At 39.5% G+C, this 22,687-nt stretch overlaps 1 protein-coding gene across 1 annotated transcript in view; it reads right to left on the bottom strand.

The window, feature by feature from the left end:
- Nucleotides 1–22,687, bottom strand: part of KIAA0825 — a gene marked incomplete at both ends in the record, with an annotated part of 220,325 nt that overhangs the window by 142,595 nt on the left and 55,043 nt on the right. Inside the window, 4 exons of the mRNA XM_084278315.1 lie at nucleotides 768–907; nucleotides 6,956–7,066; nucleotides 14,253–14,435; nucleotides 16,497–16,687. Of these exons, the coding sequence (XP_084134441.1) occupies nucleotides 768–907; nucleotides 6,956–7,066; nucleotides 14,253–14,435; nucleotides 16,497–16,687 (625 nt within the window). The remainder of the gene's footprint in view (nucleotides 1–767; nucleotides 908–6,955; nucleotides 7,067–14,252; nucleotides 14,436–16,496; nucleotides 16,688–22,687) is intronic.

Below are 22,687 nucleotides of genomic sequence, written 5' to 3'. Positions count from 1 at the left end.
TACTATTATCTGGTCCTAATAGTTTTTTCGGAGTAGCAGAGAGAATTCTTTTCCTATAGAAAGACAGAAACTGAGACTCTCATTCTTTATTACTATAAAATTATGTCAAACAGATGATGATACAACTGGCTTTTCAGCACTCTGATAGTTTGATCCAAAAGATATTAAAAGGAAAGATGTGATAAAGTTTGTTGCTTTAAACACAGTATTAGCAGGATGAAAATAAAACCTCACAGAACCCCCCTTTTGTTTGTTCTACTTTCATAATGGCATTAGAGGGAGTATTAACATGAGGAAGCACATAAATGTACTTCTAGAATGCCTACAGTGACAAACATATAATAACTTAAACAAAACCTCTAAGAAGCTTTCCCCTGTTGAAGCTTAACTTTGAAAGTGATCTTTCAGATTACTAATCCATGCTTTTAAAAGTCTGTGTAAAGCAGTTGTGTTATCAAAGCTCTGCTAAATTCAAATTAATTTTGACTCCTTTGCATCTGTGTTAGCAGTTTTATCAAACTGCACTCTGCTTTGAATATGAATACTCAGATTGACTGCAAAACATTCTCATTTAAAAAATGATGGTCTTTCTTTTCACCCACTCAGGAAATGACCTACTGGCACCTGAATGGCTACAGACATTCCCCCCTACCCTCTCCCCCCCAAAAAAAACCCTGGCTAACAGCCTTCTTCAGAATTTAAGTAGTTCAAAATAATTTGCATTTCTCACTGATACTCTCGTGAGGATTGACAGTATAAATACTTACTTGAGCTCCTCAGTAAAATTTTCACCAAGAGACAATCATGATGTAGCAAAGTTTCCAAAAGCAAGTTAAAATTACAGTATGGCTGGGATAAGAGCAGTTTCAGCTGACCCTGGGCTGCCATTTCTCTGGCTGATGGAGTCCTTTCAAAATAAAAGATAAAGACAAAATAATGTATTTAATTTATCTATGAAATTAATATCCTTAAACTGCAGATGTAACGCTAACTCCCTTAAATGTCAATTCCTCACAGATTACTCTGAAAACACTTTCATGCTTGCTTACTTTAAGGCAGCTCAGGGAAGGAATTACATTTAATCTCAACTAGCTAAAAGCAAATTAACACTTGGTAGTCTGCCAAAGTTATAACTGATACAAAGCAACCTCACTTATCTCTTTCACGGAACCATGTTTGCCTTGTTCTACCAGGAAAAGGGGATTTTTTTTTTTTTTCTGGGCTTGAATAAATGTAAGGCTATTATTCCTTAGTTCACTATTACATTAATTGTTTAGTAAGAGCTCTGAAGTGTCCTAGATGAAGTATATGAAGCTTTTAATTAAAAAAACAGAGACTGCTCGAAGGGGCTGCAAGATTCCATATTGGATTGACCAATTGTTACACGTAATGAAAAACCCACCAGTAATATTAGACTGGCTGGATAACTGTTGCTAGAAGGGAGAAGTGAGAAAATGTAGTACAAATTCACTACCTTTTAAAGAGGTCGCAGTTTGTTTCCTGTCCAGTTTCCATGTTTGACAAAAGTTTAGGTTTCTACACAAAAATATTCCAGAGTTTCCTCTGAACTCAGGCAATGTCCCAACACCAACCACTAGATGCTCATTGGAGAACATATTTTTTTTTAAAAATAATAAAATTGTCCTGCAAGATGTTTATCACCCACTGTATTTATTCTTTTCTTCCTCTAGAAACGTGTTTTAAAAGAAGCTTTCAAAACTAGGTTCTGGGTATATTTTTTTCCTTGAAAGTTTGATTTTTTTCGTTGCTTTGAAGGTTTTAAAATAAAATTTTAACTGATGTTTAGCCATTGTATTTATTTATTTTGGCTACAATTTCATACAACAATAGTTGCTAAGATTGAAAGCTTATGCACCACAGATGTAAACTTTTATACACATAAATTATACATGCACCAATGCAAAAAATACATATATGCTGACACATTAACTATGCAGGCCTGAACATTATCTATCTGCTGGCACATGCACAACACCTCTAGCATTGGCTAAAGCCTTCTGCACTGGGAGCTATGTTTTCCTCTCGGAGTAGAGAAGGATCTACACGCACTCTGCACATACAGAATCCCAGAATCCCAAGGTTGGAAAAGACCTTTAAGCCCATCGAGTCCAACCATTCCTGTCCTGTGCTAAACCAGACCCCTGAGCACCTCATCTCCCCTCTGTTAAACACCCCCAGGGCTGGGGACTCAGCCCCTCCCTGGGCAGCCTGGGCCAGGCCCTGACAGCTCTGCCAGGGAAGAACTTTTCCCTCCCAGCTGAGCTGACCCTGCCCTGGGGCAGCTTGAGCCCATTGCCCCTTGTCCCATCTCCTGTCCCCTGGCTGCAGAGACCATCGCCCACCTCTCTGCACCCTCCTGGCAGGGCAGGGGAGGTGGGGAGAAGGTCTCCCCTCAGCCTCCTCTTCTCCAGGCTCAACACCCCCAGCTCCCTCAGCCGCTCCTCAGAGGATTTGCCCTCCAGCCCCTTCCCCAGCCTGGTTGCCCTTCTCTGCACTCGCTCCAGGCCCTCCATGTCCTTCTGGCAGTGAGGGGCCCAGAACTGGGCCCAGCACTCCAGCTGTGGCCTCACCGATGCCGAGTCTGGATACAAGCCAGGATGCCATTGGCTTTCCTGGCCACCCGGGCACACTGCTGGCTCCTGTCCTGTTGGCAGTCACCCAGCACCCCCAGGTCCTTCTCTGCCTGACAGCTCTCCAATCTCCCCCAAGCCTGTAGCACTGCATTTACATCACAACACATTTGCTACGTCCAAACTTTGCAGTTAATTCTGTAATATTAATTTTAATAAAGGGGGAGTTTATACACTCCAGCTTTGGGGTTTTAACAGTAAAGCAAATACCTATGAGCTGACAGCAACGTATGTGCCATGAAAACTTATGTACAGATTTTCATCTGGTACGTTATATAACACCATTGATAATGTAGCACTAGCTTGACAATTATATTCTTGCACATAAGCACATACTGGAGGATTCTAACAATATTGATCAAAAATGTATACACATAGACATTTAAATCTTGATAGAACTCGCAGCCAAAATAACTTTTCCATGTTTAAAAAACATCACTGCGTTCAAACTCTCAACATTAGGGCTTTGCATTCTTAATAGTGCTATCTTAATTTCTGTACGTTCAAGATTATTTATTTATAGATACATACAAATATCTAAACCTCTACTTGTAAAAAGTAATTCACTAATAAACTAAACTTTAAATTAAAACAATTATTATACGCACACTAAAATTTATGCTGAGCAAACTCTATACTTCACGAACTCAGTTAAAGTATATGAGCCAGTTTAATTCTGTTTCTCTGTTGAATGCCCTGTTATGTCTAATAGGGTCACTCATTGCCTTCAAAGGCAATAAAAAAGGGACAGGTTTGGTCAATTAGATTTATGACAGATAATATTTTAAGCGACTTTAGAAACGGATGCCATTTTTAGAATATTTGAGTTGAAATAAAACTTGTCTGTCATTGACCAGATGGGAAGTTATCATGTTGTAATATACACCAGTTCTTGGCTCTTTAAGCCTCTTGCAAATTGAAATGTACAATGGTGTGACTCACTTGGAGGAAAAATAAAATATAGCAGACATTCCCTACAGCCATGAAGCTAGCACCAATAAATGCACTGAGAAGTTTTGTAACGTGCATATGGAGAGGCATATGTTCTCCCATCCTCGTAGCTCAGTACTAGTGAAAATAAGACTAGCCTCATAAAAAGTGACAAAAGGTGAAGTACATATAAATATCACACATATAAATGTTCAGTTTTGTACAGTAAAAGAAAAAAAAAACAACTCTGATTTGCAAATTATATGATTACAAACACCAAATGAAGCAAAGAATGAATCCCAATCACCACTACAGGAACTATAATATAAATTTTCATTAATTACTGAGTTTGATAATTATGATATTTTGATTAGTAACCAAGAGAGTAAAAAAAGAAAATCTCAAATGGTAAGTTCAGGATTTGGTAAGGCACATAAATGCTAACTTGAATCAAAGTTAACATCATTGACAAAGATGTTGAAGTCAAGTAGATGAAAGAAAACCGAGTGCAGCCATTTTTAGGGATGGAAAATAATGTAGTAAGTCTGGTTAAATAGTGAAATTGCAAGCAAAGATCACTGCAGGAGCTAGCAAAAATTTCTCTTGAAATACCCAGGTTAGGAAGAACAAATACTTTATTGGTACATCCTCTCTACTCCACTCTTGTGAGACTCCACCTTAAGTACTGTCTCCAGTTCTGGAGTCCCCAACATAAGTAGGACATGAAGCTGCTGGAATGGGTCCAGAGGAGGCCTTGAAGATGATCCATGGGCTGGAGCCCCTCTCCTGTGAAGCCAGGCTGGGAGAGCTGGGCTGGTTCAGCCTGGAGAAGAGAAGGCTCCAGCAAGATCTTATAGTGGCCTTCCAGTACCTGAAGGGGCCTACAAGAAAGCTGGGGAGGGACTTTTTAGAAGGGCATGAAGTGATAGGATGAGGAGTAACAGTTTTAGATTGGAAATGGGTAGCTTTATATTGGATATTAGGAAGAAATTCTCCACTACAAGGGAGGTAAGGCCTTGGCACAGGGTGCCCAGAGAGGTTGTGGCTGCCCCATCCCTGGAGGTGTTCAAGGCTGGGTTGGATGGGCCCTTCAGCAGCCTGTGCTGGTGAGAGGTGTCCCTGCCCATGGCAGGGGGTTGGAACTTGATGATCTTCAATGTCCCTTCCAGCCCAAAGCATTCTGTGATTCTGCATTTATGCCAGGTTAGTGTCCTCTGTTAAAAATGAGGTGGCCACACCTGGGATGTGTACAATGGCCTCTGCTTCCAAATTTGTAGTGCAGAGTGAATATATATTTTTATTAGATGTTAAGAAGTAAACACATAAAACAATCCAGAAAGAATTAGCATGCTCTAAAAAACAGCATCCTGCAATACTTAAACATAATGCATCTCATTAATAGTCTAAATGCAGTATTTCCAGAAAGAAAAGCTTCTATGACATATAGTGTGAAACTGATTAACAAAATCAGAACACCTCAGAATATTTTCTTCAAATTACTCATCACATTCAGGGTCTTTCAGTGTGGGTTTTGTTTGTGAGCAGCTGAAAGGTGTGTTGTTTAAAATAAAGAATTAAATATTTTACCAACATGGTACAGTCATTATCACCAGGACAGAACACATGGAGTTATAAATACGTACCGTCCTCACAGATGTATGATACCTTAGAGATATTCTTTCTTTTGGCCTCCTCATTTACCAATTTGGTGGTCAAGAAGGTATGTGTTTTCTCACCTTTCATTCTGGGAAAATATTTCCATGCTGGATAGCTCTGAAATAGTTCCCTTCTATTTTTTTCAAGACAAATCTGTCTTAAATAGCATGTCTAGAAACATAATTCCACCTCAAAAACTACAATTATGTCAGATTGAAACAGCATCCGCATTTCCATTACATCTTCTTATGCAGCAGAGGGTACTCACTCAGAATGATTTGTGTTGGAAGAGACCTTAAAGATCATACAGTTTCACCTGTGAAGTCATCTTCCAATACTCATAAATCACAGGGAAATTCAAATTTCGAGTATTGGGTTTGGATTAGGGCATCAAAACACTTTTCATCTCTTTTACAGTGATTCTTTAATGAAGCATAAATTTTCCCAGGAAGACAGTAGATCCCTTTTAAAGTAGCCATGCAGTTATTCCCTCTCCTACATGTCCCCTCCTCCTTTCTCTCCACTGAACAAAACCACAAAAAACCACTAACAAATTTCCTTGAAGCTTGATTCAGAAGTAGACCTCCTACAAACACATGATCTTTCAAGGTTTAGAAAAACTTCAATTAGTATTTCAAGCAGGGAAATGGACATTGTGAATTCAGCAGCTAATCACTCTGTTTGGCATTTTAAACCACACAACTTTGACCTGGTCACAGCATCTCTTGCCTCTGGTTCAGTGGGTCTCAGGGACACCAGGGATAACAGTACTGCTGACATCTGGTGTCAAGGAGAAATCAGCATCTTCTGTGTAGTACGAGGACAAATCACAGGGAAGATATTGTGATGTGTGAGGTACAAGACATTGCATGTACGAGGCAAGAAGTAATAAATAAATCCACAGCACACTGGTTTTCCATAGGTCACCATAGGTCAGCACTCATATGATAAGGTATTCCTCCGAAATATAAAAATACTTTCTCAGAAAACACAATAGCAACTTACAGAAGCGGTTTTTTTCATGAAAACAGAGAGTGAAAATCTCTCAGGAAATAACTTTTGAAGAGGAGGAGGGGGTGAAGGGGTTAGGAGAGGATCTACACTGGTGTGGGAGTGCTTCAGGTTCAAAATTAGAAAGGGAATGACAGCACAGCTGGTAGCATATGTCTCATATGTAACTTGTCATTATATGCAGTGACACAGAAAAAGAAATTAAGCTTTTGCCTCTAATCATGCAGTATTTCTCCCAAAAACTCAACTATGATCGAACAGCATATTTTTCAATGAGTTATTTATATATCAAACCTCTGGGTTTTTTTAACCAGCACTAAAAAACAGAGGCATACATTCTTTATCTCCCCTTTAATTATGAGTTTTTCCAAATGGCACCTGGGCTGAGCGATATTATTGCACAGAGCTGTAACACTCCTTAACTGAAGCAAAAAGACCTTAAAGATAATTCAAATATCAAACATAATGAATATGCTAGAAAAAAGCTACGCAGAGCAGTACTTTCAGTGTGACCTTTCGTACAGACTCTTACAAAGATTAGGGAAATCTGCAATGAATTTAAAAGAACATTTCTAGGGTTTTTTTTAAAATCAAGAGTATTAATTAGGCATTTATTCAGACATATTCTTTTCAAAATGTTGCACCAGTATTTGATTAATGTCGACTATCTGGCGGTTCTTTTACAACAATCAACATTTGACACTCACTTCAGTAAGGAAGAACAGGCTGATGGTATGCAAGATAACCAGTGCAATGGATGATAAACCACTTCGGAAAAATCTTGAGGAAGATGCTCATCAGGATGGTTCAGAAATGTCCTGAAAAAAATCCAAATATTTCTGAATTACACGTGGGACTGAAAATCCTTTCATACCACTGGAACTAATTAGATATAAATAGAAGACAGAAAATCCCTTAAGACAAATGGTACTAAGATATGCATGTGTACACACACATAACTGCATGTTTATTTATCTTATGTACTGTTAAAAATGACATTCTATATCTTATTTACTTCCATTCTTTGAAACTTGGCATCTAGAACTGTCAGTACTGCTACAGCAGTACTCTTCATATTTTTACTCCTATATAGCACATTTTCAAACTATGTTGAAAATAGATTGAATACACAAATCGCTCTTCATTCATGCATTCCTTTAGCTCTTGTCTTTCTGCATGCATCATAGTATCAATACCTTTATCATAATGATTGTGGGGTTGGACCCCATGATCTCCTGAGGTCCCTTCCACCCCCTACGATTCTGTGATTCTGTGATCTCATCTTTTCAAATCATAATGGTTCTCTTTTGAATAACAGGTTCTCTTTTGAATTAAACTGGACAAAAATTTGAACAAGAAGCTTTGGACTAGCTTGTAAGAGTGAGAATACTCATTTAAACATCCATGGTTTTCAAATATAAGGACTGGTGAAGAATTAGATAAGTTAGATTTATGAAATTTCTGCATTACTGCTCTTACATAAAGGATGTGAGAGGGGAAATCAGATGTGTCCAATCCACTGATACAAAAAATGATCTATTTATAATTGTTGATGAATGATATTGTAATTATCTAACTTTAAAACATTATTATATATTTTAATATTTGCATTTATATATTATTTAATAATAATAAATATATTAGTATTTTTACAATTCTGTAGCAACCAGCAGGATGCAATAAGGTGTGATAGGAACGGATGCCCCTTGGCCTCTTCCCTTTTTACTCTCATTTACAATGAAAACAATTCCAGCAGAGGGGATATAGTCTGTTACTTTCATCCTCCATTAACCATAATCAATTATCACTTCTTTTACACCTTACTTTTCAATTTCCCTGGCTGTGAATTTTCCATCTTAATAACTTCTCTGAAATTTGTTTCTCTCTTTATCATGGCTGGGATTTTCTAAGTTATATAAAGAAGGTACCTACCTTTAAAAATGCCACTTTCTCAGAACTAATTTATAGTGTATTTGCTTTGCCTTCTGCAGTGATTTCTTGTAATTCCCTGTTTTAAGTAAGTCATTACTCTTTCTATTGCAGTAAGAGAGAAGGACATTTAAAAATACCTCAGGCAAATAGAATCATCAAATCCCAGACTGGCGTGGGTGGTAAGGGCCCTCAGACCTCCCCAGTACTCCACTGCCGTGGGCAGAGACACTACCCCTCAACCCAGGGAGTCCAAAGTCCCCATCCAACCCGGCCTTGAGCCCTGTCAGGGATCCCAGGCAGCCCCAGCTTCTCTGGACACCCTGTGCCAGGGCCTCCCTGCTTCCTGGGAAGGATTTCTACCTTCCAGCCCCTCTCCAGCTGCCCTTCTGCAGCTGAAGGCTGATCCCCTTGTCCAGAGAATCTTTTTACAAGACATAAAAAAAGTCACTGCCATTACATGGAAACTTCTAACCAGTTAAAACTGGAGACAGACTGGAAATCCACTGTAATACAGGCTTCAGGAACTGCTCACCCAGAAGGCAAAATCTCTTAGGTGGTGCTTTTTCACCATGGCATTAATACCATTGGTGTTTTGTCATCTACTTATTTAGAATTGATTTTTAACTCTTTTTCACAGTTGCATAGAAGTGATTTAGATGTGTCTGTAAGGTCACTGTCTGCTTATAAAACCTCAGATTAAGGAAGAGAGAATTGCAGTTGTTTAACAGAAAGACAGGTGTACAGCTTCTGAACTTCACCAAAAGATAGGGTGTTTTATTTGGAAATGAATTTTACCAATCAAACAGAATTAGTAGGATGAATTTACTACAGACTTCAAAATTATCTTAAGTAAGCAATATCTGAGCAGAAGGATTAGCACATATTTAATTCATGCTCTTTGTGAATTCATGAAAACCTGAAGATTAAAAAGAAATCTGAGAATGTAATATAGATAAAGGGAGTACTTAAACTAGAAAATAATTATTCAAAAGACAGTAATTTTCAACATTGTGAGAAAACTCAAGGAAAAAAAAATCTTATTGTCTCTCACCCTCTGAAATATTTTTCTGAATATAGCAAAGCATAGAGCCAACTTCTAAAAAGAAGCATGATAGGTATAGTTAGGGTAATAATCTAATAAAAAAAAATGGTATCTTGTCTCCTAGAAGTGTAAGAGCTTTTCAAGATACTTGTGGGCTAAAGCAGCTGGTTAAGTATGGTTTCTTAGCTGGCTCCAAATGAAAAGCACTGGGGTAGGCTTTTGGACCCTAAGGCTTATAAAAAAAATCTCTACACTACTTTTTAAACTGAGAGGGACATAACCTGAGGGCCTTAAAAATCGTTTTGATATTAGAATAACTTCAAAACCATAAAAAAAATCAAGTGTCTAATGGTAATACCACAGTCCTCAGTGCCAGCATTTCTCAGCGTCCACTGCTGGCTATGTAATTCTTGCCAGGAAGACTGTGCCAGACAGTTTAATTCAACTACTCTTCTGACAGAAGTATAATAATAGCTACTAGGAAATTTGCTTTGACTACAAGTTATGTTAAAGCAGCTGCCTATGGTCTCAAAGCAGTGGATAGCATCTGTGAAAGTATTTAATACCACAGCAAGATTCCAAGTTGCCGCAGTTATATTCTTCAGTAGGGTATGACAAGGTGAGAATTGATCTTGTAAGCCTCAGTGCAGGTGTGAAAAAATGAGATGCCAACAGGATGCATCCTAATGGTATTTCCTTGCAGACTTCGAAGGATTCAGCTCTGTGCAAGGCAGAAATGTGTCTAGAAAGCAGCTTCATGAATTATAACTCTCACATATTAAAATTAAGTGAAATATTTTCGGTTTTTAAAAATGAATGACAGATATTTTTACCAGAGACAGCAATTTTACCAACAGAATCCCTAAATTCTTCTCTCAGCATTCAAGTCATTCACCTGGTATCTTGCTGAGAAAGTAAGACGTAGCAGTTCATGATATGATATCATAAAAAGATGCATCCACCTTTCTCTTTACAATCTTCCCTAACAAAAAGATTGTCATCACCTACTTGGTACAAAAGACTAAAAGGTATAGAAAAAACCACAAGAATAGAACTGCTCCAACTGAACAAGCCTCAACCTGATGCAGACTCTACTCTGAAGTCATAAACAGGTCTGTTGTGCTGCACACTGTCAGCCTGCTTCTGGATAATTTCATTCTATAAAAAATAATGAATGAAAAACACTGATGGATTCTCCTACAAAACCTACAAGCAGCAGTGAAATGGATAAATCCACTGCACAAAACACATCTGCTTGAACTGAGCAATGATGATGACCATGTCACTGAGTAAAACTAAGACGACTGCAAATTTTGAAGATCGAAAATCCTCTTTTTTCAGAGGTTTGAGCCAGCAACAAGACCATACCAACACATGGGAGTTCTGGGGAGCACATTCTGGAGGCTGCTGTTGTTCAATGGCTTCCTCAACGACCTTGACAAAAGTGGAGTGATGGAACACACGTTTAGGGTATTTGCAGGTGATGCTGAACTGGGGAAAGCGGGCACAGCAGAGTGACAAATTGTGGATGACTGGGCCATCAGAAACACACAAAGTTCACTGAGATAAAGTGCAAATTTTTGCTCCAGCAACAGAATTTTAATAACCTAGGTTGGGAACAGACTGTCTGAGTATCAACCCCACCCAACCCTAAACTTGGGGTTTATGCCCAGTTTGGTGCTGAATAGTAGGCAAGAGTGTATTCTCACTAGAAACAACCCAACTCAACACTGGGCTGCATTATGAGTAGTACAACAAACAAACTCAATATTCACTTGACCTACTTGGCAACAGTTAAGCCTTACCTAGAATACTTTGCCCAGGTGTTGGGACTACAGCTCAAGGAGGATGTGAAGAAACTGGAAAGGGTTAGACTGCATCATCTGTAGCAAGAGATTGAGGGATCTGGCCTCAGGTGAAGAGGTCACTCAAGAGTTGTCACCTAATAGCAGCCTTCAGCTACCCAAAGATTAAGTAGGAAGACAACAGAGGCAAACCCTTCTCAGTGAGGGCTGGTGCAACACAGCAAGCAGTAACAGCCATAAACAGCAGCCTTGGAGGTTCACAGTAGATCTTAAGCAATACTTTTCACTGAGGCAGTTCAGCTGTGGGACAGGCTTCCTGGGCACGTAAAATCTCGGTTCTGTGAGGTTTCCATGGGTCAACTAACAGCTACAAGCAACTGTTCCTGGTGATTGTCCTTCTTTGAATCACAGAATCACAGAATCACAGGTTGCTTATAGCCCTTCAAGCTCACAGAGTCCAACTGTTCCTGTCCTGTGCTAAACCAGATCCCTGAGCACCTCATCTCCCTGAACATTAAATACACCCAGGGGTGGGGACTCAGCCCCCTCCCTGGGCAGCCTGTTCCACATCCTCACAACTCCTTCAGGGAAGAACTTTTTCCTAACATCTAATCTGAACCTGAAGATGAACAGGAGGTTGGCCTAGATGACCTCCACAGCAGTCCTTTCCAACTGGCACTTCTATTATGCTAAAGTTACTTCAGTAAGACCAGAGAAGGGTGGAGGAAAATGAGGCATGGAAAAAAAAAGTATTAAAAACTGATGACCCAAGATACATAGGTGAATTTAGAAGTAGGTCTATGTACCTTTGTCATACAGGGAAGAAACTCTTAACTGATAGTAGAATGCACAATGTTTGATCACAAAATCAGGAAAGGAAAGGATATGCCAGAATCACTTTATTTGAAGTTAAGGATTTTATTAATTTTTCAGCACCCCTACTGTTTTGTTGCATTTCAACATCATAATAAAGAATCTTGAATAATTTTAATTCCCTGGAAGCAATAGTTAATACAGCATCTCTAGTAAGTTGGAAATGAGCCAGTCCTGTTATTAGATGACTCCTGGAAAACAATGTTCTGTCATCGCTGCTTTTATGATTACACAAAACTTTCTTGAGCAGTCTAAAGATTAATTTAAACCTAGACCCTGCAGGGAAATCATCTAGTACCAAAAGACAGCATGATAGACTTAAAAGAGAAATCTTTATTTCACTTCCAGTTAATTTTACCAAAGTTTTGAAAGATTGAGAGCCAAGATAACAGATGGAAATTTTGATTATATAGCTGTAATTGTAAAGAGCACTGACAGAGGATTAGTATTCCTTTAAAATCATGTATAACTTCTAAATTTGTTATTAATAGATTCTTAACATGATGAACTACAAACATCTCAGTAAACAACGGACCTAGGAACTCAGCACCAAATTCAGTATAATGAAAGTGTTGTCAACTGTACATTCAACTAGCTAATTTGGTAAATCTGTTTTTCCTCTGTAATTTGGATACTGGGTTAGGTTACCTGACAAATATTGGCTGTAATGAAACAGTAAATACAAAAGAATTTTGTTTCGATAAGGGAGTCTCACTGGTTTCAGAAACAGAGTCCATAAATAGTGTTCCTTTTTTGCTTTCACAAAAACATGCAGCATCCCTCTCACACTATTTTTTAGCATTAGGAGTATTTTCATAACTATATGACCAAGGATGACATTTTTGCATTCTTTAACAAAACTGCCAGGCTTTGGTTATGATTTGCAGAGTACTTTGTAGTAGATTAATTGAGCTGCTACATCCTCTGCATGTCAAGTTTTTGATCTTCAGAAAAGCAAATTAGGATGCTGAAATTTATATGCTTAAATATGAAACCTATATGACCAAGTTATTAATCTGTAGCATTTTAGATAAAATACAAAATATGCTGCCTCACTCTGTCCATTCGCACGTTGTTCTGAAGCCCAGGGAGTTCTCAAGTTACTCCAGGTAGAGATGACTCTCTAAAGAACATGGATTAGTGGAGGTGACTGGAATACCAAAAAGGATCAGATTGTGCCAAATGTTTATTTAGTCCATCATTCTAAGGATTTCCATAAAGGAAAAGTGAAATGGCAGTTACAGCTACCACAATGTCCACTCCCACCTCCTCTACTATTGCCACCACAGGACTACTTAACCTGCTCATGATTCACCTTCTTAATTGCTCTTCTTCAATGAGCCTGCATTGTGAAAGATCAAACAACCAGTCAAAAAACCACTGTGTGTTCCTCAGAGCCCACAGGCATTAAAATGAGCCCCTCACATGACAAAAAATGCTTAAAGAAGCTGAAATACAGGAATTTTCCACACCCTTCTTTGCACCACTGGTACTACCTAGAATATTTTTATTTAGAATAACAAAATAAAATCCAGTTGAATAGGATTTGGCTTGTTTAGTTTTGGGGTTTTTTTTTAAATTTGTGATCTCGCTTTGTGATGTCTCTTACACCAAATTTACAGCAGAATTTTAAGCATCAAAACCAGTGGACCCATTTCAGTCCAAGTAATGTGTCCTGTTATTTGCCATTGTGACTTGTGAAGACATAATTTTATAAAGATGGGCATCCTATACCCTTTCTCTTTAAAACTGTATTTAATATTTGTGGAAGCATACCAGTCAGGTAACCCTATGGTCATTTCAGTGAATTATCTAAATTCCAGTACCTATGTAGAAATATTATGGTATGACAGCAGAACATTCTAATTTACCTGGAAGCTGAAGGTAGATACATCTGAACCAGTATGTTTATTTTTCAATTGTCTGAGTGACTAAGTCCTTGAAAACTCTAGCAAGGGCTTTAGCACCATAGTAGTACATGTTTTTAGACCAGTAAGAAGGTTTCTAACAAAATGTGTCCTAAGTGAGCAGGAAATTACAAATTTGGGATGGTAATTATTAATGAAATTCTACTGTGACTATTTACTATGGTTTATGTTAGCACCAGCCAAAAAAATGTGCAGCTTAGGAGTCTGATCCAAAGCTAATAAAATGCTATTACATATAATTGGTCTTTAGGTAAGGTGGTAAAGACAAGATCAAGATCAAACCAAGAAACAGCCAAATGTTATCAAGATGTGTCAACACTATGTATTGTATTTGTATTTCAACAAAATTATTCATATTGTAGATCTACCTGGGTAAGCTCAACAACCAATTTTATCTCAAACTGGATGCTTCTCTCATACTTACTCATACAAATTCCTCAGGGGTGAAGTTAAAATAGCCAGCACAGAGAGCAGACTATTGCAGTGGGTATGTATTTTATAGATCTTGAGATCTCTGTCTTCATGAGGATTTAGAAACTCCTGTACAGAGCTGCAAACTGACCAGAGCATATCTTCAGTGGACATCAAAATCGCTGCAATATCAATTCTGTAGGGAAAAGAAGTGAGAATAACATTACTGAGGACATCAGGATAGTGGTAAATTTCAGCTAAATAGAGCTTTTGACAACATAAAATACATAAATCACAGAAAGAATGGAGTTCAAATTCATTCTTCCATCAGTGGTACAGGAATTCTGAATCCACTACCCTGTAATAATTCAGCACTTCCACAGAAAAGTTGTTACTGAAACTATTGAAAAGAAGACTTAAAAATACAGAAATGGGAATTTTCCTCTTCCAATGGACAGTCCCCACCATACAGGAGCAACTTGCCTTCTAAACTACAAATAAATAAAGTCAATCTTATTTTCTTTTTTATAAAGTATGATTAGAATACACATACCACTTTCAAATCCTACTGGAGGAAAGCAGTAATGACAAGTGAATTAAATCTCACTTTGCAAAACTTTAACTGCCAGGCAGCATATTATGATGTGGAACGTTTATGAGACAATAGCCTGTTGCTTGTTGATAACAGCTGGCAAAGCATCACAGGTCATTGGCCTGAACAACAGCAAGAACCCAAACTACAACAGTTTAATCTCAGAAGACTATGCTGATATACAACAGATAATAAATAGATAACACAAAATACATGGCAGGCATTGACTTGGACTAAAAAGTGTACCTCAAAGCCGGTGGATGCACATGTGATCATCTGTATTTTTAAGGATTATATTAATTGTTGGAAAATTTAGGCAAACACACAGGAACAGATGTTTGTGTATGTTACAGATCAAATCTCTAACAAAAGACACCCCTATTCCCCTGCAAAGCATGGTGTTATAAAAAAGATATGTAAAACCTCTGTGATAAAAATATATTGAATTTTTATTTTTTTCATTTGCATGACTGGATAATTCAATTCACTTGGTGACAAACTCAACAATCACCTTATTAAATAAAACAGCTACTCTACAAAACAACAAAGTTCTTTCTTATCTAGTATTTTGAAGCAAATTCATATTGAATTGACTAATACTACATTTAAGAAATACTGTATTCTTCGTATTTCAGTTGTTTGTTGGGTTTTTTTTTTCCAGGAAACCTCTCAATAGATACAGAAAGGCTTAATCACACTAAATCAGTGCAGGAATAGAGCATACAAACAGTTACTTTGATACATAAAATAGAACTTTGAGGTTTATTCCCCTCCTATTCCAAGAATGTGACCTTGTACAAGTTACTTAAGCTTCCACAGCACAGTTCCTTCTCTAATGAGCCCTAACGATGACAGCACAAAACTTAGCTCACACAGAACGTATCTCTGCTGCACGTCTCTTTGCTCCTACAAATGACAAGCCCCTAAGTTTTTAACTTGCATGGCCACTGTGGACTACATCACTTTCCAACTCTAAACAGGTGAACATATGCATATAGGACAGATATTACAGCGGGGGCGTGGGTGGGCTAGATATACACCATTTTTTTTGAGTCAAAGAAGAGGTAGGGTAAGCTTCCACCTGGAGACACACTTTAGTCTTTCTTAAAGACAGCCTCTTCTCTGTCATAACATACAAATCCCAACAAGAAAAACTTCATGTTTCCTGAAATGACAGGAGGAGGAATAGCCTTTTCCTCCTTTTTCTGCACTACTGACTTCATTCTCATGACACTTTTGGTGTGACCTCGTAGCTTTTTCACTTGAAAAGCCTTTGGAAACCAAGATCCTACTGGGGCACATGGAGTCTTCTTCATGAATCAGTGGCTTCATTCCTGATGCTGCCAGTTCTGCCCACGTTTTGGGTTGTGCCACCACTCCTCGGTGCACTGTTCATCTAGAGGTTCTCAGCGGAGCAGTTCATGGAACAATCTCACAAAGAGTTCAAAACATACCTCAAATTCTGCCCAGTTTATTATATCACTACCAAATATGCTTAAAAATACAAAATATATTAAATTAAAATTAGCATTGAATTATATGAATTGTGTCTATCCTCTCTGCTCTGTGCACAGACATTTAAATTTGAACCAAAGTAGTGCATAACAGAAAACTAGGATTTACTTATTTTAACCACAAAAAGTGCACTAAATATGCAACCATTACCTGATTTGTGGTGTTCTCCTGTAACTGGGGCAGGCCTGACAATATCTGGAGGACAGCATAGCCAAAGATTGCTCCAATACATCTGTAAGAATCTCCTGGGCTATCTTGGGAGGTAGAATAGTCCATAGATCATGATGAAGAGCACAGCAGAAGTAATGCCACATCTGGACAGAGAACGAACATCTTTCCCCCTACCAAAACCAACCAGACATTAAACAGTAAAACCACACCTTCCAAAATGTCAATCTAGTACCTGTAAATCTAATTAATTCAATCTGAAAGGAAATAGTTGAAGAGTTGCAGGCACATGATGGCCAAACACAGTACTTGACGAGGTGAAGCATCTTTCTTAGCACAGAAACACACGTTCCATTTGTCACATAACTAGAGCTCTGCCAGAAAAAACAAACCACAGCTTTTGATCTCTTATATATCAAACCCCATAGTGTTATAAGCCTAGTTTAAAAACACACAGTGTTCTGTACTGACATGAATAGTCAGATGAATTTAATATCGTTGTCCTCAAAAGAAAATAATTATTTAAATTACATAAGCATATGTATTTCCACAAATTCAGACCTGCACACAAAACTCTGGTTATATACAATGGATATATAAGAAGGGCAGAAAAAAACCCAACCCAAAACCCCAAAACATTAAACTGATAATGTCCAGAATTTTTAAACTATTTTTTTTAAATCTCTTTATGGTAACTCATTGGAACTAAACATCAGCGTTAGTATTTCACTGACTACACAGAACCAGCCCAATAAGACAGAGAGATAAATACAGAGAGGTCAAAATCAGTGGTTAATCCACACTACCTCTAAGGAGTATATAGTTCAACTCTCATTAAAATATTCCAATTAATGCCTATTGATACACCATTATGATGGTGTATCAGAACAAATACTAATACTACATTCTAATGATGTTGATAAATATTTTTATATTTTTTATATTTTAGTATTATTAGAAATATAAAGACTCACCATGGTTTAAAAAAAATGTGACTTTGATAGGAATTCCCTAATTATAATAAACCAAAATAATCTAGTTTATTTTTTAAACACACATTAGGTGATTATTGGAAGCTGTCATTCAGTATTTCCATACCTTCACGCTTGAAGTGTTTTTCTATTAAGAAGTGGTAAATTATGACATAAAACCAAAAAGTACCAAACTTGTGACACACTGCTTTAGGCATTAAATTTTTGATTGGTATAGGCATCTCTAAAAACTCATTTAGAAGTCACCCAAAGATAAATCATTAAGACACACAATTTTCCAAGTTTCACTAATGCAGAAGAGAAAAACGCAATACAGATAAGTTTCTAAAGAAAATTATGTGCCTAATTTTTTTCATATTTACAACCATGAACATCTTAGAACTGCTTTAAGCATATTTCAACAGGAAAACAAAAAATAATCACTCTGGAATTTTGAATGATTGAGTACTTGACAAGTGTTTTCACACAGGTAAGTTAGGATAGTTTATATTAACCAAGAATGGATATAATAAAAAAATTAAAATAATTTTCTGTTTTTCTTATATGAGAGAAAATGACAATATTATTGCATCATAGACTGAAACATCATCTTAAGAAAGGACAAGTTTACTTCATAATTGAACTTATAACTTCATAACTTTGCATAACACAAACTTTAATACTTTTCTACAAGCCTGGGTTCCTTAGATATATTACCAAGGTTACTCTGGAGATATATTCGAGTAGATCTTCTCCAGGAAAAACCCCTAAGCCTATCTTGCCAACATTTCCCTTTGCTTGCAAAAACACTTCCACTGTTACAGAATAAATTTATCAGGTAAAAACTAATTAGTCTGAATGACTAATGGAAATGAATTTATTATGTATTTTTAATTTACAAAAAATAATTAAAATTTTTTCAAGAGTCATGCAGAATTAACAACCGGAAATATAATTCTAAATTAACTTTCTCTTTCTTTTAGAAACCTTAAGTTTTACTTTTTAAATGTGCAACTATAAACACAAATTGCTTCATTTGCTCTTTAAAGCAGTAAATTGAATAACACCCCCTTTCTGACATTGCACCTCCACTTCACTGAAGATGGAAATGGGATTCACTCCCTTTTTCTGACCTGTTTTTCTACTTGTTGCCATTTCTAGGCAATTCTACTGGTAAACATCTGCTATTTTCGCAGGCTCCATATAATACAAACAGATGTGAGCTTTTATTTAGCTTATATATCAGGAAACAAGCAGCTGCGCTTTATTACACAAGCCACTCAGTATTATCTTTGAACAGACAATTCTTTATTCTTTGACTATTAGGAGACATAAGTTGCCAAAGCTGCAGCAGATGTCAGCTACACTAAAAGCTCCATTGGAAAATGTAATCTAGAGAGACGGACCAGGCCCACGGTGGGTGTTCAGGGAGATCCTGAGCCCTGAGAGCTCCACTCCTTGCCAGCGTCTGCTCAAGCGCTGAAGGGGACCTGCGCTCTCAGTGCTCAGCTCAGCCCTCACATTAGGGCACATCCACTACTTGCATCTCACAAAATCTTTGCCGACTGAACATGAGCCAGCAGTGTGCCCAGGGGGCCAGGAAGGCCAGGGGCATCCTGGCTTGTGCCAGGCCCAGCGTGGCCGGCAGGTCTGGGGAGGGGATTGTGCCCCTGGGCTGGGCACTGGGGAGGCCGCAGCTGGAGTGCTGGGCCCAGTGCTGGGCCCCTCACTGCCAGAAGGACATGGAGGGCCTGGAGCGAGTGCAGAGAAGAGCAACCAGGCTGGGGAAGGGGCTGGAGGGCAAATCCTCTGAGGAGCGGCTGAGGGAGCTGGGAGTGTTGAGCCTGGAGAAGAGGAGGCTGAGGGGAGACCTTCTCCCCACCTCCCCTGCCCTGCCAGGAGGGTGCAGAGAGGTGGGCGATGGTCTCTGCAGCCAGGGGACAGGAGATGGGAGGAGGGGCAATGGGCTCAAGCTGCCCCAGGGTCAGCTCAGCTGGGAGGGAAAAGTTCTTCCCTGGCAGAGCTGTCAGGGCCTGGCCCAGGCTGCCCAGGGAGGGGCTGAGTCCCCAGCCCTGGGGGTGTTTAACAGAGGGGAGATGAGGTGCTCAGGGATCTGGTTTAGCACAGGACAGGGACGGTTGGACTTGATGATTTTAAAGGTCTTTTCCAACCTTGTGATTCTGTGATTCTGTGACTTTCCCAAAAGATGTCAAAAACTTTCTGTGATCTCACAGTGACTACAATTGCTGTGTTCATCTGTAATCATAATTGGTCTTGTAGTTTTTCTTTTCATTCCTATGAACACTATTGGACTAGGTGCACATCAGAGGGAGGACAGGTGAGCAAGTACTGAAATTATTAAAGTACATTCTTATTTTAACAATGTTTAGAAGAAGTAATATTTTCTTTTATGGAATGCAATAACTGTTTGCTACCAATCTTGTTCTCAGACATTAGCACTGTACAAACAAATAAATAAATGGATACAGAAACTGCAGCTCCATATAATCAAAAACATAGACACTGCCTCCTGCCCCTTCCTCCTTCCCCTTTGATTTTCAGGGGCTTTGCCTTCTTCCAGGATGACTCATGTCATTCTGTGATTCTGTGACTTACACATCAAGTCAGTCAAGCAGTTTTATTAGTTCATATGCCGCCAGTGGGAAATGGAAAGGAAGGCTGTCACATATTATTTCCAACTGCACTTGAATGTCCAACATCACTGGGGAGAAAGAAGAGAGAATCTTCACGCGATACCCAAAGTGCAGGATGGCCATTCAGTTTGTAGTTACTCATGCAGTAGAAAAAAGAGGAAAGGAAGGTTCTGCCCCTTCCCTTCACCCCTACTCAGGCACCAAAAGGCAATGGTTTGCTTATTTTGTGGGAGCACACATGAATGTACCTTTATGAACCTGTGTTCAGGTTTCACGGCCGAGGACTGAATCTTTTGTAGTTGCCTGTAATACTGAAAACTGGGGGACAATGGGGAAAGGGTAGTGAGGATCCCCACCTAACTCAGATTCAAGATTCTCCTCACTGCTCTTTTGCTGAGGGCCGACAAGATAAAGACAGAGTCCCTCCCACTGTCAGTGAAGATAAGGTTCATGACCATCTAAGAACCTGAACATACACAAGTCCTTGGGGCTTGGATGCATCCCAGAGTCCTCAGGGAACTGGCTGATGGAGCTGCCAAGCCATTCTCCATGATATTTGAAAAGCCATGGTGGTCAGGTGTAGTCCCTGGTGACTGGAAGAGAGGAAACATCATGGCCATATATAAAAAGGGTAGGAAGGAGGGCCCTGGGAACTACCAACCTGTCAGCCTCACCTCTGTGCCTGGGAAGGTCATGGCACAGATGCTCCTAGAAGCTCTGCTGAGGTACATGGAGGACAGGGAGGTGTTTCAAGCATGGCTTTACTAGGTGCAAGTCCTGCCTGATCAATCAGGTGGCTTTCTGCAATGGAGTGACTGCACCAGTGGACAAGGGCAGAGCTGTGGATGGCACCTGTCTGGATTTCTGCAAGGCCTCTGACAGGTACCCCAGAACACCCTTCTCTATAAGTTGGAGAGATATAGATTTGATGGGTAGACTGCTCTGTGGATACAGAATTGGTTGGATGGTTGCATCCAGAGGGTGATGGTCATCGGTTCCGAGTCCAGATGGAAGATGGTGACAAGCATTGTTCCTCAGGGGTTTGTGCTGGGACTGATAATGTTTAATATCTTTATTAATGATATTGACAGTGGGATTGAGTGTACCCTCAGCTGATGACACCAAGCTGAGCGGTGCACTGGACATGCTGGAAGGACAGGATGCCACCCAGAGGGACCAGGTCAGGATGGAGAAGTGGGCCCAGGGGATCCTCATGAGGTTCAACAAAGCCAAATGCAGGGTCCTGTGCCTGGCTGAGGACAATCCCTGTCATCCATACAGGTCAGGAGATGATGTGCTGGAAAGCAGCCCTGAGGAAAAGGACTTGGGAGTACTTATGGATGAGAAGCTGGACATGAGCCACCAATGTGCATCTGCAGCCCAGAAGGCCAACCTCATCCTGGGCTGCATCACAAGAAGTGTGGCCAGCAGATTGACAGAGGGGATTCTGCCCCTCTGCTCTGTTCTGGAGAGACCTCACCCGGAGTACTATGTCCAGCTTTGGAGCCCTCAATGCAAGAGGGACATGGACTTGTTAGAGCATGTTCAGAGGAGACCACAAAAAAGATCTAAGGGCTGAAGCACCTCTCCTATGAAGACAGGCTGAGAAAGTTTGGCTTGTTCAGCTTAGAGCAGAGAAGGGGCCATTGGGGGACCTTATACTGGCCTTCCAGTGGTAGATCACTGGCATGGGGTGCCCAGAGAGGTGGTGGAGGCCCCATCCCTGGAGATATTCAGGGTCAGGCTTGATGAGGCTCTAAGTGACCTGATCTAGTGAAGATGTCCCTGCTCACTGCAGGGGGTTGGACTAGATGGCTTTTGAAGGTGCCTTCCAACCCAGTGCAGTCTGTGATTCTATGATTCTACTCAAGAGACAAGGAGAAGCAGAGAAGCCAAGTGCAGTCTCATCTTAACGAAGCAAGATCATGAGGCTGCTTACAGCAGTGGATCCCACTGAGAACACAGTGAAAGCTGCGAGCCACTGGTTTGCATGAGCACAAGAGTGTGTTCTCTCTGAGAGAGGAGGAGCTAGCAGTAGAGCCTGTTCTTGATGGCTGGCAAGTTTTCTGGCAGCTGCCTAGCATCACGGCTCCTGAAGCAGATCTTGGTCCATCCCTGGGCCAGCAGAAAGAGCAGAATGATGATGTAAAGTCAAATCCCACCTCAAGTCCTGTAACTGTACAGAGCTGCAATAGCAGCTTTCTTCATCCCTTCCAACACATGCCACTTCTGATCAGTAACAATAAAACTATTTAGCCAATCCATACACTTTCTTCTTGCAACTGCTACTTCTGACAGTTGGGTGTCCTCCACGGTGAAAAGTTATTAGGCCATTAATACACAGGACACAGCACCATAGGGACTACAGACAGTGAAGATCCTAGCATGATTTATCAGGTGCCCAAAGCCACTGAACTTCTCAACTTCTTATCAACGAAAACAAATAAAATGCTTATTCACTTGGCTTTGACAAATGGGTATTTTGACAGATCAGTCATATTAAGGTATGCATCACCTGTCCAGTATGGACTTTAAAAACCTGATTCAG

Source organism: Gallinula chloropus (assembly GCF_964237585.1).
Source record: "Gallinula chloropus genome assembly, chromosome: Z".
NCBI classification, from domain to species: Eukaryota; Metazoa; Chordata; class Aves; order Gruiformes; family Rallidae; genus Gallinula; species Gallinula chloropus.
This window is presented reverse-complemented; position numbering and strand designations above follow the sequence as displayed.